Raw genomic sequence first — 13618 nt, 5'->3', positions numbered from 1 at the left:
TTATATATAATTATTATGTGTAAATTATGAATTCAAATTTCTGTTAATAGTGTTATACCCTTGTTAAGATATACCAAGGTTTGTAGCATTTACTATACTTTATCAGCCGACTTAACATTTTTTTCGGATTAGGCCTATTCAATATAAACTCATCATAGATACCAGGACTAAATTTAGTATACGCCAGACGCGCGTTTCGTCTACAAAAGACTCATCAGTGACGCTCGAATCCAAAAAAGTTAAAAAGGCCAAATTAAGTACGAAGTTGAAGAGCATTGAGGACCAAATATCCTTTTCCATGACATTTGATCTGTTAATTTTTTAAATTTTGCTGCATATTCATAATTGAGAATTTATGCTTATCTATATAAAAAAGAAGATGTGGTATGATTTGTTTACTTGTTTTTTTTTTATGTAAAAGTGTTATGTGCAGCTTTACATTGAAATATATTCCTGGGGCATAAATGTAATTTGACTGTCATAAATCAGATTTCTGATTGATTATTGATGTTGTGATCACATAAAGGGTGTTGTCCATTGTATTACAATGATCATTAACGTGAATTATAGGACCAGCTTTTTCAAACTGATCATTGTTTGTTTATTTGTTCACAGTTGTATCTCGAATATATGTCAAATGTTTAATTTATAGAGACCGTTGTTTTGTTTGATGAAACGATGTTGTTTACTTGTGCATTGTTTTGTAATATTGTGACAGTGATAAATTGTAAATTTAGTCTCTTGTTTCAAACATTCTACATCTTGAAACTTAAAAAAAAACAAAGCCTGTCTAACTTCATAATCTTTTTAAATATATTTGAAATGCTTAATAGTTCAATTATAAGAGGAAAGCAACAAGAGAATATAAAAGAAGACTAAATGCAAAATGTGAATTTCTGGCAATATTATCCGTTCGGACGTTCGCTGTTTCATCTCATAATGGTATTATTTATTCTTCCGATTTTATATATTCTATTGATGCAGTCAGGGGTAATATTTTTATCACTACGATACTATTTATGTTTAATCTGTAAGAACATTTCTTTTATGGTAAACATTTTCCATTCTATGGTTGTAATTGTCACATAGATAGACATTGTGATTTCTTGGGAGTTAAACAACACCTAAAGACTATTCAAAACGTAAAACCATGGGCGGAAAAGACAAGACCTATAGAAAAACAAACTGCAAAAGAAATAAAAAAAATCATCATGAAATTAACAATTACTATATCAAAGGTACCAGAGATGAACCTTGTGTTTCTCAGTTTTCAGATCTGCACTTAGTGTCTTTTTGTTGTTGGGATATATATGTACCTGGCCACATCCTCCCTAGTTTTTTTGTTGTTGGGATATATGTACCCGGCCACATCCTCCCTAGTTTTTTTGTTTTGTTAGATGTATTTCTATAGGTATCTATCTAATTAGTTTTAAAGCCTTTTTCAACTGATTTTTTTAGATCGTTCTTTTAGATAGACTCTGACATAGTAAATTTTTGCAAATTGTTTTTATATAACATGTTCGACCCGTTAGTTTTCATTAATCTTTTTTTTTTACATTTTTCATATCGGGGGCTTTAACAGTCGACTATACGGTATGGATTTTTGTCATTGTTTAAGGACGTATGGTTACATATTATTCCTTATATCCCCTTCATTTGAATGAATATATAGTTATCTCATTGGCAATAATTCCACATCTCCTTATTTTTATATTATATACATGACTTGTAGACTCGTGTTTACTGCAAATCAAAATCAATTTAAACTCGTGTGGCCCGAAAACACTAAACTATATTTTTTGGTTGGGTGTGGGGGACATGAGGATTTAAAATAGGAATACGACTGGCCTGGTAAGAAGTAATAATTGGCATGCTTAAAGACCTATTAAAATGAATTTTAAATCCACAAGAAATTCTCCTATCCCTCCTCTCCCAAGAATATCAAACTAACGTCCTCTTAACATTATTGTTAATGTAGTTCTTATATTTACATGGCTTATTTTTTCTATATGGATGTTTTATGACTGCAATACCATAAGGCAGCAACTATTTAATACTCTGTGGGTGAGGGCTATTGATTTTTTTCTGAGATATTTTTTAATCATCTCACTACTGCATAGCATCTTTCACATATACAGCATGGCTCTTAGCGTTGGTTGGGGAGGTATTGGTTTCTGCTGTTTTAAAAGTCTGTTTCATTCCGTTTGAAATTCAATAGATACAGATGCAAAGTATTCTACTTTGTTAAGAAATATTACAATACATACAAGTATACCATCTCCAGTGCATTTCCATTCTGTTCCAATACCTTGTAGACTGTGAAAGCAACTCATAATAAACTGGTTTTTTGATACAGTTTTAGTTTTTCCCAATCATGGTTTAAATTTTTTGTTATAAAAAATAAAAGTCTGATGGCTAGTTTTCCATGGACAAGAACATTACTACACCCAATATGTGCCCGAAACTTTTTGAAGCACTTTCTTAAAGGGTTATTTTAATTAAAAATACACACTAGTTGTAGTTAGTGCGAATTGAACGGTTTATTAGAACTACTTAATTATCACGGTGTCATCGGGGTTGATCGCGAAACATTTTGGAAAAATAGACGTCAAAATCTTGCATTCTGAGGTTACATTTTTTTTAACTGGAGTGAATAATTATAAATTATCATGATTATAGAAAAATGGTTTTTTTTTTCAGTACTTCAGGTCATTTTTTACCAATGAAAAATTAATATAGTTCTTTTGCCAAAAACAAAAATATTTTCTTTATAAACTAATGTACCATTTCGAGTAAAAGGAAATTGTTAGCACTGGTAAATAGTTACTTATTTGGAGGAAAATTCGCTAATTTTGGTGGTATCCCTAACCAGTTTATTCCTTATGATTCTTTCATACACAATGTTCGTCTATTTTTAATGTTTTAAATTATGTTTTAGATTTGGACACAATCAATTATTTGTTTGTCCTCTAAAAAATAAAAAAAAATATCGCTTCAGTGTTGAGTGTAATTATTTTTTTTCACATTTTTCCAAAAACAACTCCTCTTATTACAGTCAGCCCCCTTATAAAAGTACTGGATCCGCCACTAGTTCTCTACTTAACGTAAACATGTTAAAAAAAAAAGACACAAAAAAATACTCAAATTTGACAGCTACCGCGATCGATGTCTATTTAGAATAAGAACTTCCGGTTGTTTTGAACTAAAATTGTAAACAACATGAACTTTTCAAAACACATTTTCCCATCTATAAAACAACTGTCACGCTCAAACAATTACAGAATTGGTTACAGATTAGACAGAATTTCATGCACCTGCGATTTGCATCATCGGTTCTTTGCATCTAAAGCATACGATGATAATTTTTCACGCTCTATCAATTCACCGGAGGATTTTTGGGCAGAGCAGGCAGAACAAATAGTTTGGCATAAAAAATGGGACAAAGTACTTGACAACTCAAACCCACCCTTTAGTAGATGGTAATTATCCTAGTTATAACCGTAAGAACTACTGCAGAGCTTGTGTTATAATTAGATTTGAACTTTTAACAGTTTAACCCTTTGCTGCTTTGCATAATTTTTGGCCTTGGTCTGGCTAGGGACACATATGCTGTTGTCAGCATATGGCATGATATATATATATTTATATGTCTATAGAGAGGGACAGGGACTTTTTCAGGACATCAGGACTGGTTAAGCTCGGGATTTTGATATTGATCATTTCAGGATCCGATAATTCTTTTTTGGAATTCCGGGATATAGGGATATAATTTTTTTTAAATATAAGATCTCAGGATTTCATATTTTTAAGCCCAGAATTTTTAGATCAGGACCCCTCAAAGCCCTCTCTATGTGAACCTCATTTGAATATGACATATAGAGTTTCCAACCAAACAAAAGAAAAGTTAAAAAACTGGAGTACTTATTCTTCATCTACATAACACTTAGACCAAATAATTATGAGGTCTTGCAAGGCTATTGTATGTATGTATGTATGTATGCTAGTAGATCCCTCTGTTTACTGAGCACTCCTTGAGAGATGCAAAGGTACAGTGGAGTCTGTGTACACTCCCTATTGGAATTAATGGAGATGTGTCACTAACTTATTTACAATGTTCAATATATCCAAGGACAATCCCAACTCAACACAGGGAGTGTTGGGACACCAAGCAGAATCTGTTATTATGGTGGAGGAAGCAGAGGTATTTGAAGAAAACTACCTGGCTGCTTGGCTGGAACAGACAAACCAAAGAGATATCAGCAGATTGATCACCAGGTCAAAGTTCAGGTCAAAATTTGGAGCAACTTTGACCAACCGAGACCCCCATTTTAGTATCCATTCTAGTTTGAACTCCAATCTGAATACCAGAGATGTGTGTGAGAGGGTGAAAATCACCCTTCTGATGTTCTGATATTTTAAGCACCCAACATGCCCAAGTGAGAATGGAACTTGGGACTTTCATTGCTGTAGCCATTGGTCTTGACCACTAGACCACAAACTCACATTTTCTTATTTTATATTTTAATTTTTCTGTAGGAAGGAATCACAGAAAATAATTAAAATAGACTTGCAAGGTGCATAATTATTTGGACTGCACAATACTTCCTAACTTCAAAATAATGAAGATTTATACAAAAACACATGACATGCATGAAATAGAAATAAAATCCCTCTGTAATTACTTAATTTTTAAATCATGCCTAACTTCATGTAAATTGATTGGTATTTCTCTACAGAATGATCTTGAAATTAAATTTTACAGGATTCTCAAGTTAAAATCAATGTTCAAAAGAAAAATAAACTCAAGGGAACAAATAATTCGATCCTCAATTTCTTCACACTTAGTTTTATTTTTTTTGTATCTTTAGGTTTGTCGGTGGAGAACTGAATACATGTTACAATGCTGTGGACCGCCATGTTGAGGCTGGTAATGGAGAACAAGTGGCCATTATATATGACAGTCCAATCACTAAACAAGTACAACATATTACTTACAAGGAACTTCTTGATGAGGTATGAATTGGTTTCCTGAAGGGGTTTAACTTAATTTTCTATGAGGCTTGATCCACACATAGTTGAAATAGTGGACAGTGTGTGCCAAATTAGTTTTAACAGAACAATGGTATGACAAGTTATTCTTGGTCATTAGAATTATATGCATCTTCCAACATAGATATTACTCCTTGAAAATCTCAAAATTTGAACCTTCTGTCAAAACACTGTGAAATTTAAAATGCATCTAAAAAAGATTTTTTTATTTTGAGTTCACTGATCGATTTCTGAAATATTTTGCATCCTTAACTTTGTTAATTTTGATGTTGTATCTTTTATCATGTATATTTTTGTTAGTTGATATATTAAAAATTAGCAGAAAATATTTGTCAGAAACTCAGATTATATAGTTATAAATTTCAGGTCAGTAAATTTGCCAGTGTATTGAGGAAGTATGGTGTTGAGAAAGGAGATAGGGTACTTATATATATGCCAATGATACCCCAGGCAGTGATAGCTATGTTAGCATCAGCTAGGATAGGAGCTATACACTCACTGGTGTTTGGTGGATTTGCTGCAAAAGAACTGGGTACTAGAATTGATCATGCAAAGGTTAGCCAATAACAATTTTCATGAACATTTTCAATAAATTGACTCACTTTTTCCTCTACATATATTTATACCCCATGCAATTTATTACATTGGATACTATTTTGACCAGTCCAATTATCCATTCATCTGTGTGTCTGTCATTCCTGTTCTTGTCATCGCACACCATCGAACCACACAACAGTATTGCATGAAACTTTTTAGTAAACGAGGACATATGTAAATGTGCATATCCACAGGAAAATGTTTATTAGTTGACTTTTTTTAGAGTTATGAGTCTTTAAACTTAGGAAACTGGTGATATTTTGTTTGTCCAGTGACAATGTGGGGGCATGGGGTATGAAGGTTCTTCAATTATGAATGAATACTAAACATACCTGCACTTTGCAAAGAAATTCTAGTATATAAATCTAATGTTGACCTTACTTAATTTAAATGTTTCCAAGCAAGTTAGTTACCAGAGAACCCAAGTGCCATGGTTTAATTCTTTATCTATCTAACTTTTTGGTCTTTTGTCTTTTATCTATAAATAAATACTAGTAACTTTTCAATTTTTACAGAAACCACTTGTAATATTAACCACTGGACCTTAAAGGGGCACTAGCTGTCAAATTCATGGTCGCCGATTTGACTCAAATTTTCATATTTGATTTATAACAATGTAAAACATTTATCCAAACTACCAAAAGTCCAAAAGAAATAGTTTATAGCACATGGGGTAGATAATATGTAGGTTCGTTTCGTGTGACTTTAAGTACAAACGCCATCTAATTAACTATCAATTTGACCTCAGATGACTATATAAACGATGTAAACATAAATAAAGATATGAATAGATTAAACCAACACGTGCAATTGGATTTTTATAGGTCTGTTTTATTTTATTTTATAGATTCAACATATATGTTTCTCATTGTTTTTTAACCGTATAAGAATGATTTCATATGGATCGAATAAGTGATCAAATGGTTTACCGTAGTTTCACTTTCATTGTTGACATTTTTTTCTTTAAAAATAACCAGTACACGTACAATGCATGCGTTGTCAATCTCTAGCTAGGGGTTAAACTGAAGTTTTTTAAAAAGTGAATTAGCAAATATCAATGTTTCTTTGCCTAATTTGACAAAATTGAACTAGTTTGGCTGCTAAAAGGGAATTATTATTTCACTATTTCACTTTCATTATTGATTTAACAAAAAAAATCTTACTTTAGATTTTTTATATATCTCGTAGCTAGTACCCCTTTAAACATGAGTGGAGCAACATCATTCTGCCTTCTACAATGTTTGAAAACTGATTTTGTAAAATCCATGTATCAAGAATTTTATTAAATTGTGAATTTCATGTTTTTTTCAGCCAAAAGTTGTAGTAAGTGCTAGCTGTGGGGTAGAACCAGGAAAATCTGTGCCTTATAAACCAATGTTAGATGGAGCACTTTCATCGATTGACTTCAAACCTAATAAATGTGTCATATATAACAGACCTGGGGTAGGTATAACAAACACAATATTTTTTATTTTTTGAATTCTTGATTTTCTAATACAAATCTGAAGCACTATTTTTTTTTACTTTGATTGGCCTACACTATGTAGGTATAAAAATATTTAAGATTTATAGCAATGTTTCAGTAACTGAAAAGGAATACTAAAAAAGATAATAATGATTCAGTATAAAAGTTGAAAATGGGTGTTTCAGACACACCATATCTGGATTTCCACAATTAATGTCTCTTCAGCATGTTAAGTTATGTTAGGGATAAAAAAAAAAAAAAAGGGGTAATTGGAAGCCCATATAATTTACCTTAATTTAGGATAGACTCTTGAATTTTAAAGAGTCTAAATAGGACGAACAGATTATATAAACAGGAGGGTAAATAAAATACAAACCAAATACATACAAATATAAAGACGAATACCTATAAACAAGTCTAAATTGAAAACAACATTCAAGCCTATGATTACGTTGGATAAAAACCACATTTGTTATATATATATCCTTTCGAATGTACCATACAAACCTTTGTCTTGGCTTCGTTATATTGATGACATCAACATCAAATGGAATGAAACTGCAGAACGCCTGCAAGAATTTCTCGATTTCTGTAACAACTTTCATCAATCGATAAAGTTCACATCTGAAGTTTCAAATGAGAAAATTGCGTTTCTCAACACCACCATAACTTTAGAAAACTGAGTCATGACAACAGACCTTCTCACCAAAAAAACTGATAAACACCAATTTCTCTCTCCGAAGAGTTGTCACCCGAAACACTGCTCCTGGAGCATTCTGTACAGCCAAGCCATCAGGTTAAAACGGATTTGTTCATTGGAATCAAAGTTAAACCATCGTTTAGGACAACTCAGACAGCAACTCAAATCAAGAGGTTATAAGAACAAAAGTATTTCAGAAGCTTTCAGAAAAGCAAACAAAAAAAGAACGAACAAACCTACTTGAATACAAAGAAAAGACGGCCCAGACAAATAAAATCCCGTTTTTTGTTAGCTTTCATCCTCATCTGACAAATATTTCAGCAATTGTCCACAAACACTGGCGTCTTATTGAAAATGATCCTTCCTTAAAAGAGATTTTTCCATCACCTCCCGTTATGGCTTACCGCAGACCAAAAAACCTCAAAGATATTCTAGTATCATCCAAAGTATCTAAACAGGAGATATCAACAATCGGAGGTTATAAACAATGCGGAAGGGGCAATTGTAAGTGCTGCAAAGTCGCCAATATAGAAACCCAGTTCATCAGCACAGTCACAAAGAAAAATTACAATATATTTATAACATCAAATTGCAAAACGCAAAATTGCATTTATGTTCTAACGTGTGGAACTTGCAAATTACAATATGTTGGTGAACAGAAACCCCATTTAATATCCGACTAAATAACCATCAGTCATATTATACAAAAGAAAGGAACTGCCCAATTACAAGACACCTTTTAAGAGCAGAACATGATTTTGAAAACATCACATTTCAAATCATTGAGAAAAATCAAAATTGGGATACACAAGGAAGACAAAAAAGAGAGAGATTTTGGATGCACCAGTTACAAACTCTTGAACCTGATGGACTCAATCAGAGAGACGATAAAAGATTTCAAAGCAAATCAAAACCATAGTTATCTTGAAATCATACAAATTAATTTATAAAAATTCATACAATTAATCAAACATCTATAAATGTGTTAAACTTTTATTCCAACTTCATGTAGTTGTAGCTACAAACATATTTTATGACCGAATTAATATGTTACACTGTCCCTCAAATCTTGTATAGATTAAGCTACAAAATGTTTTTTTTGTCATGCATCCGATTTCACCTTGAGAGATGCACACGCCTGATGAAGCTAATTTGTTTAGCGAAATATTGCATATTTCTATTTAACATCTAATAGAACTTTTTAATGTATCAATTAGTGTGTTTTAGTTATATTCTTAGACATTTATATATATATATATATATATATACAACTCGTCTAAACATATATTCTTAGACATTTATATATATACATTGTTGGGTTGATGTTTAGACGAGTTGTATATATATATATATATATATATATACAACTTTAGACGAGTTGTATATATACCCAAACGGCATCAATAAGAAATACTAACAGTTTTGTTTTCACTTATTTTTATTGTTAATATACACAGTCACGTATATTGATTTAAAGTGTTTTGTTTAAATTATGATATTCAGGATTAAAATCAATCGACCAAAACTTACCTGTATTATCACCTGATCTATTTTCACACCTTATACATTATGTATCAGTATTGTTAAAACTTGTGACACAAGAAGAAGGCCATTTGTTGAGCCGAAATATTTGTCAACACGATTTTATAACAACATTTTCGTTTAATAACACCTTATATCAGTACCGTTGTGCAAATCTTTAGACTGATATATATATATATATATATACAACTCGTCTAAACATCAACCCAACAATGTTAGATCTGTAAATTTGCTTTCGCAAATTTTAGGTTCTTCCCTTGCCGGGATTCGAACCCATGCGATCCGATGGATACATCTGTTGTAGGGTTGTCACTGACTCAGACGTACTTATATATATATATATATATATATACAACTCGTCTAAACATCAACCCAACAATGTTAGATCTGTAAATTTGCTTTCGCAAATTTTTGGTTCTTCCCTCGCCGGGATTCGAACCCATGCTACTGTGATATCGTGACACCAAATCGCCTGCACTGCAGCCGTCCCGCTAGACCACACGACCACCTGGGCTCTCAAAAAAAGAGCTTTCGGTGGCCATATGTTACCTTTCCACGTCAGTTTTAATCTAGCGGCGTACTACAGTACATGATATATTAGGCATGAAGATGTTATGGTTACAGATCAGCTAAATTATCTATAGTAAAGGATCCTACAAATTAATGTAAGATACAGTCACAGAAAATAATTATATTCATAAGTACGTCTGAGTCAGTGACAACCCTACAACAGATGTATCCATCGGATCGCCATCAAGATGGCGATCCGATGGATACATCTGTTATATATATATATATATATATATTAATACAACTCGTCTAAACATCAACCCAGCAATGTTAGATCTGTAAATTTGCTTTATATATCTGCACTAGTAGTCAACAGAAAGACAAATTTCATTGAAGTTGTATCTTTTTTTTTATCAAAAGCATATACTTTTTTAGTTTCAAATAGCTGCACTGAACCATAAGATGGATGTTGATTGGCAGTTAGAAATGTTAGAAGCTTCACCTGTTGACTGTGTCCCTGTCCTGGCTACTGATCCTATTTATATTCTGTATACATCAGGAACAACAGGTTTACCTAAGGTAGGTGTCATGAGTTGACTGTGTCCCTGTCTTGGCTACTGATCCTATATATATTCTGTATACATCAGGAACAACAGGTTTACCTAAGGTAGGTGTCATGTGTTGACTGTGTCCCTGACCTGGCTACTGATCCTATATATATTCTGTATACATCAGGAACAACAGGTTTACCTAAGGTAGGTGTCATGTGTTGACTGTGTCCCTGTCTTGGCTACTGATCCTATTTATATCCTGTATACATCAGGAACAACAGATTTACCTAAGGTAGGTGACATCTGCTGACTGTAACCCTGTTCTGGCTAACGGTTCTAAGGTAGGTGTCATGTGCTGACTGTTTCCCTGTTCTGGTTACTGATTCTAAAGTAAATGTAATGAGCTGACTGTATCCTTGTCTTAGCTACTGATCCTAATGTAGGTGTTCTGTGCTGACTTTATCCCTATTCAGGCTAGTGATTCATAATTTTATTCCTAAACCTTAGAACAACAGGGCTTCCCAAGGTAAGTTTAATGTGATAATTGTATCCCATTTGTATCCCTATCCTGGTAATATGTTTTGTTTTCATGACAAATGTAATTGAAATTGTTAAAATCTTTCCATTACGTTGAAGAACAGTACAACAAACTCTGTTCACAGAAGTATTTTAATCAATTAATAATTAGTTTTATATGTTTATTTGATTTTTAGGCTGTAGTAAGACCGAGTGGTGGACATGCAGTGGTACTGAAGTGGTCAATGTGGAATATATATGGACTTAAACCAAAAGACGTAAGAACTTGATCTCATGTTTTCATTTTCCTTTGACTTTCGAACTTATAATTTCCTTTCTCAGCACAGTAGAGTAGTATGAAAAATTATCACTAGGAACTATTGAGTTTGCATGTGCCGTTGTCAATGAAATTAACAAAGTTGTCATAGGTAAAATAGTGATCAACAGAATATCATTGATCATTTCAACTCGCTGTATCAGCTCAAGCAAGAAAATTAATCTCATTAAAATGACCAACAATAATCTATATATCAATTAGCATCAACATCAGTAGTTGTCCTACTTTCAAGAAAACTTTTAGAATAGATCTAAAGACATTAATTTCTAAATAGTGTCTAAACTTGTCTGGATGTTGGACATCTTTACTGGATGGTACTTAAAAATTTTAATGAAAATATAAGGAATTGTGGTATCATTGCCAGTGAAACAAATATTGACCAAAGTACACAACAGTTTTATTGGAGTAGCTGTTGTTTAAGCTTGAGTTTCCTGTGTGTTGCTTTGTGTACTATTATTTGTCTTTTTATCTTTATTTGTCAATGTTGCCATCAGTGTTTAATGATTTAATTATTAACTAATGATTTCTGATATACATTCCCCTGTTTGCTAGAATTAAACTGCCATGCAGTGACTGTTTGTTGAAAGTGAAGTATGTTTCTATTGTTCCTTGTTCATTTGCAACTTCTAGCTACTTTATCATGTTTATACACTAAATATTTGAATTAAATAAAAAAATTTGCAAATCTTAACTTCTAATTGTTCCATTTTTAGGTAAAGGTTGCATGAAATGCAATCAAAACCTTATGGGACTAACTTGATATCTAAATCTTCCAAGGTGTATCACTACCTTTTGATACACAAAACATATTGCATCATACTATTCTATACATACTATCCATGAACATTTCCAGAAATTTATCCATGTAATATATGCTCAGATATTCAAGGCACAAAATGATGTTACACTTTTCCAGAAAATTACATAACTTTTGCAAGGTGCAGGAATCAAATATCTGTTCTAAAAATATAAATTATGTTATTGTTAAAGTCATCTTGAAAATTGGAGTTATCTTCCTTTGTCTAGAATTGCTGTAAATTTTACTTCCCACTTATAAATTGAAGTAGTCTTTACTGTTCAGTGCTTCCAAGCACTTTGATTATATTACATTGTCTATTTTAGATATGGTGGGCAGAGTCTGACCTTGGATGGGTTGTAGGAGATTTTTACATTACATTGTCTATTTTAGGTGTGGTGGGCAGTGTCTGACCTTGGATTGGTTGTAGGACATTTTTACATTACATTGTCTATTTTAGGTGTGGTGGGCTGCATCTGACCTTGGATGGGTTGTAGGGCATTCATATATAGCATATGCACCTTTGCTTAATGGTAATACAACTATTTTGTTTGAGGTAAATTTTATCAAGTACATTTTATATGTGCATGTAATGTATGTATAAAATTTTCGGCAGATGACAAATTTTCTTTCCTTGCATCGTGAAGAATATGTAAATTAAATCTTATCAAAATATATAGAGGTGCTTTGAATATTTGGAGAAAAAAAAATTATCAAAGAAAATTTCTTTTATTATGGCAAAGTAACATTTATATTAATAATATTTCCATTTTAATATTTTGATATTCATTTCAGTATGGAAAGAACTCGATAATGAATCGTCCAACTGTGTTTTAAAAAGTTAAGAAAAAAAAGTAAAAATAATTAAGTTTTTTAAAACAAGCTTTACAACTGATTCCTAAACTTTTACAGCAGAGGTTATTGAAGTCTTTTTATACAGCAGAGAGTATTGAAGTCTTTTTATACAGCATACAATATTCATATAGTAAGTTTAACATAAATATACATAAAACTCTAATTTGTAGGGGAAACCTGTCGGAACTCCTGATCCTGGAGTGTATTTCAGGATTCTGAGGGAACATGATGTGAAGGCCATGTTTGTAGCCCCTACTGCCCTCAGAGCTGTTAGGAGAGAGGTACGGCTGTTGATTCAAAAGAAAAATTCATTTATTTTTAATTTAAGAAACAAATACTGTAAAAGTTTTATTGGCATTTTTATAATAAAAATTTGAATTCAAGTTCATTTATCCTGGGTTTTGGGTTTTTTTACAAGAACAGCTCATTTTTTCTCTCTTTTTTTGTAAGAAAAGTTCTTTTTGTTTGGTTTATTTTATAGAAAAGTTCTTTTTGTTTGGTTTATTTTATAAGAAAAGTTCTTTATAGCAGTTTTATCTTACTGTCAAATTAAAATACAAAGAAATTCATGTTTAAGAAAAGAAACTGCTTGAAACTTGATGTATGTAAAAACTGTTGTATAGATATGTATCAAAGATCAATGATTTAAACTTTATCATAAATGAAAAAAAGCAACGAATGCTTTTACAATAGTAAGAAT

General features: G+C 32.0%; 1 protein-coding gene across 3 annotated transcripts in view; it reads left to right on the top strand.

The window, feature by feature from the left end:
* Window positions 1-922: 922 nt before the first annotated feature.
* LOC134682940 (acyl-CoA synthetase short-chain family member 3, mitochondrial-like) overlaps window positions 923-13618 on the top strand; it is a 33359-nt gene continuing 20663 nt past the window's right edge. For 2 of the 3 annotated variants that reach the window (XM_063541881.1, XM_063541882.1), the window contains exons 1-8: window positions 3186-3479; window positions 4869-5013; window positions 5416-5604; window positions 6958-7089; window positions 10299-10442; window positions 11128-11208; window positions 12524-12619; window positions 13089-13199. In XM_063541881.1, the coding sequence (XP_063397951.1) occupies window positions 3220-3479; window positions 4869-5013; window positions 5416-5604; window positions 6958-7089; window positions 10299-10442; window positions 11128-11208; window positions 12524-12619; window positions 13089-13199 (1158 nt within the window). In that variant the 5' untranslated portion in view covers window positions 3186-3219. Of the gene's footprint in view, window positions 943-3185; window positions 3480-4868; window positions 5014-5415; window positions 5605-6957; window positions 7090-10298; window positions 10443-11127; window positions 11209-12523; window positions 12620-13088; window positions 13200-13618 lie in introns of those variants that run through there. The other variant, XM_063541883.1, reaches the window with a different exon arrangement.

This window comes from Mytilus trossulus, chromosome 9, assembly GCF_036588685.1.
Source record: "Mytilus trossulus isolate FHL-02 chromosome 9, PNRI_Mtr1.1.1.hap1, whole genome shotgun sequence".
Lineage (NCBI taxonomy): Eukaryota > Metazoa > Mollusca > Bivalvia > Mytilida > Mytilidae > Mytilus > Mytilus trossulus.
Note: the sequence above shows the minus strand (reverse complement) of the source record. Positions and strands in the feature narration are given on the sequence as shown.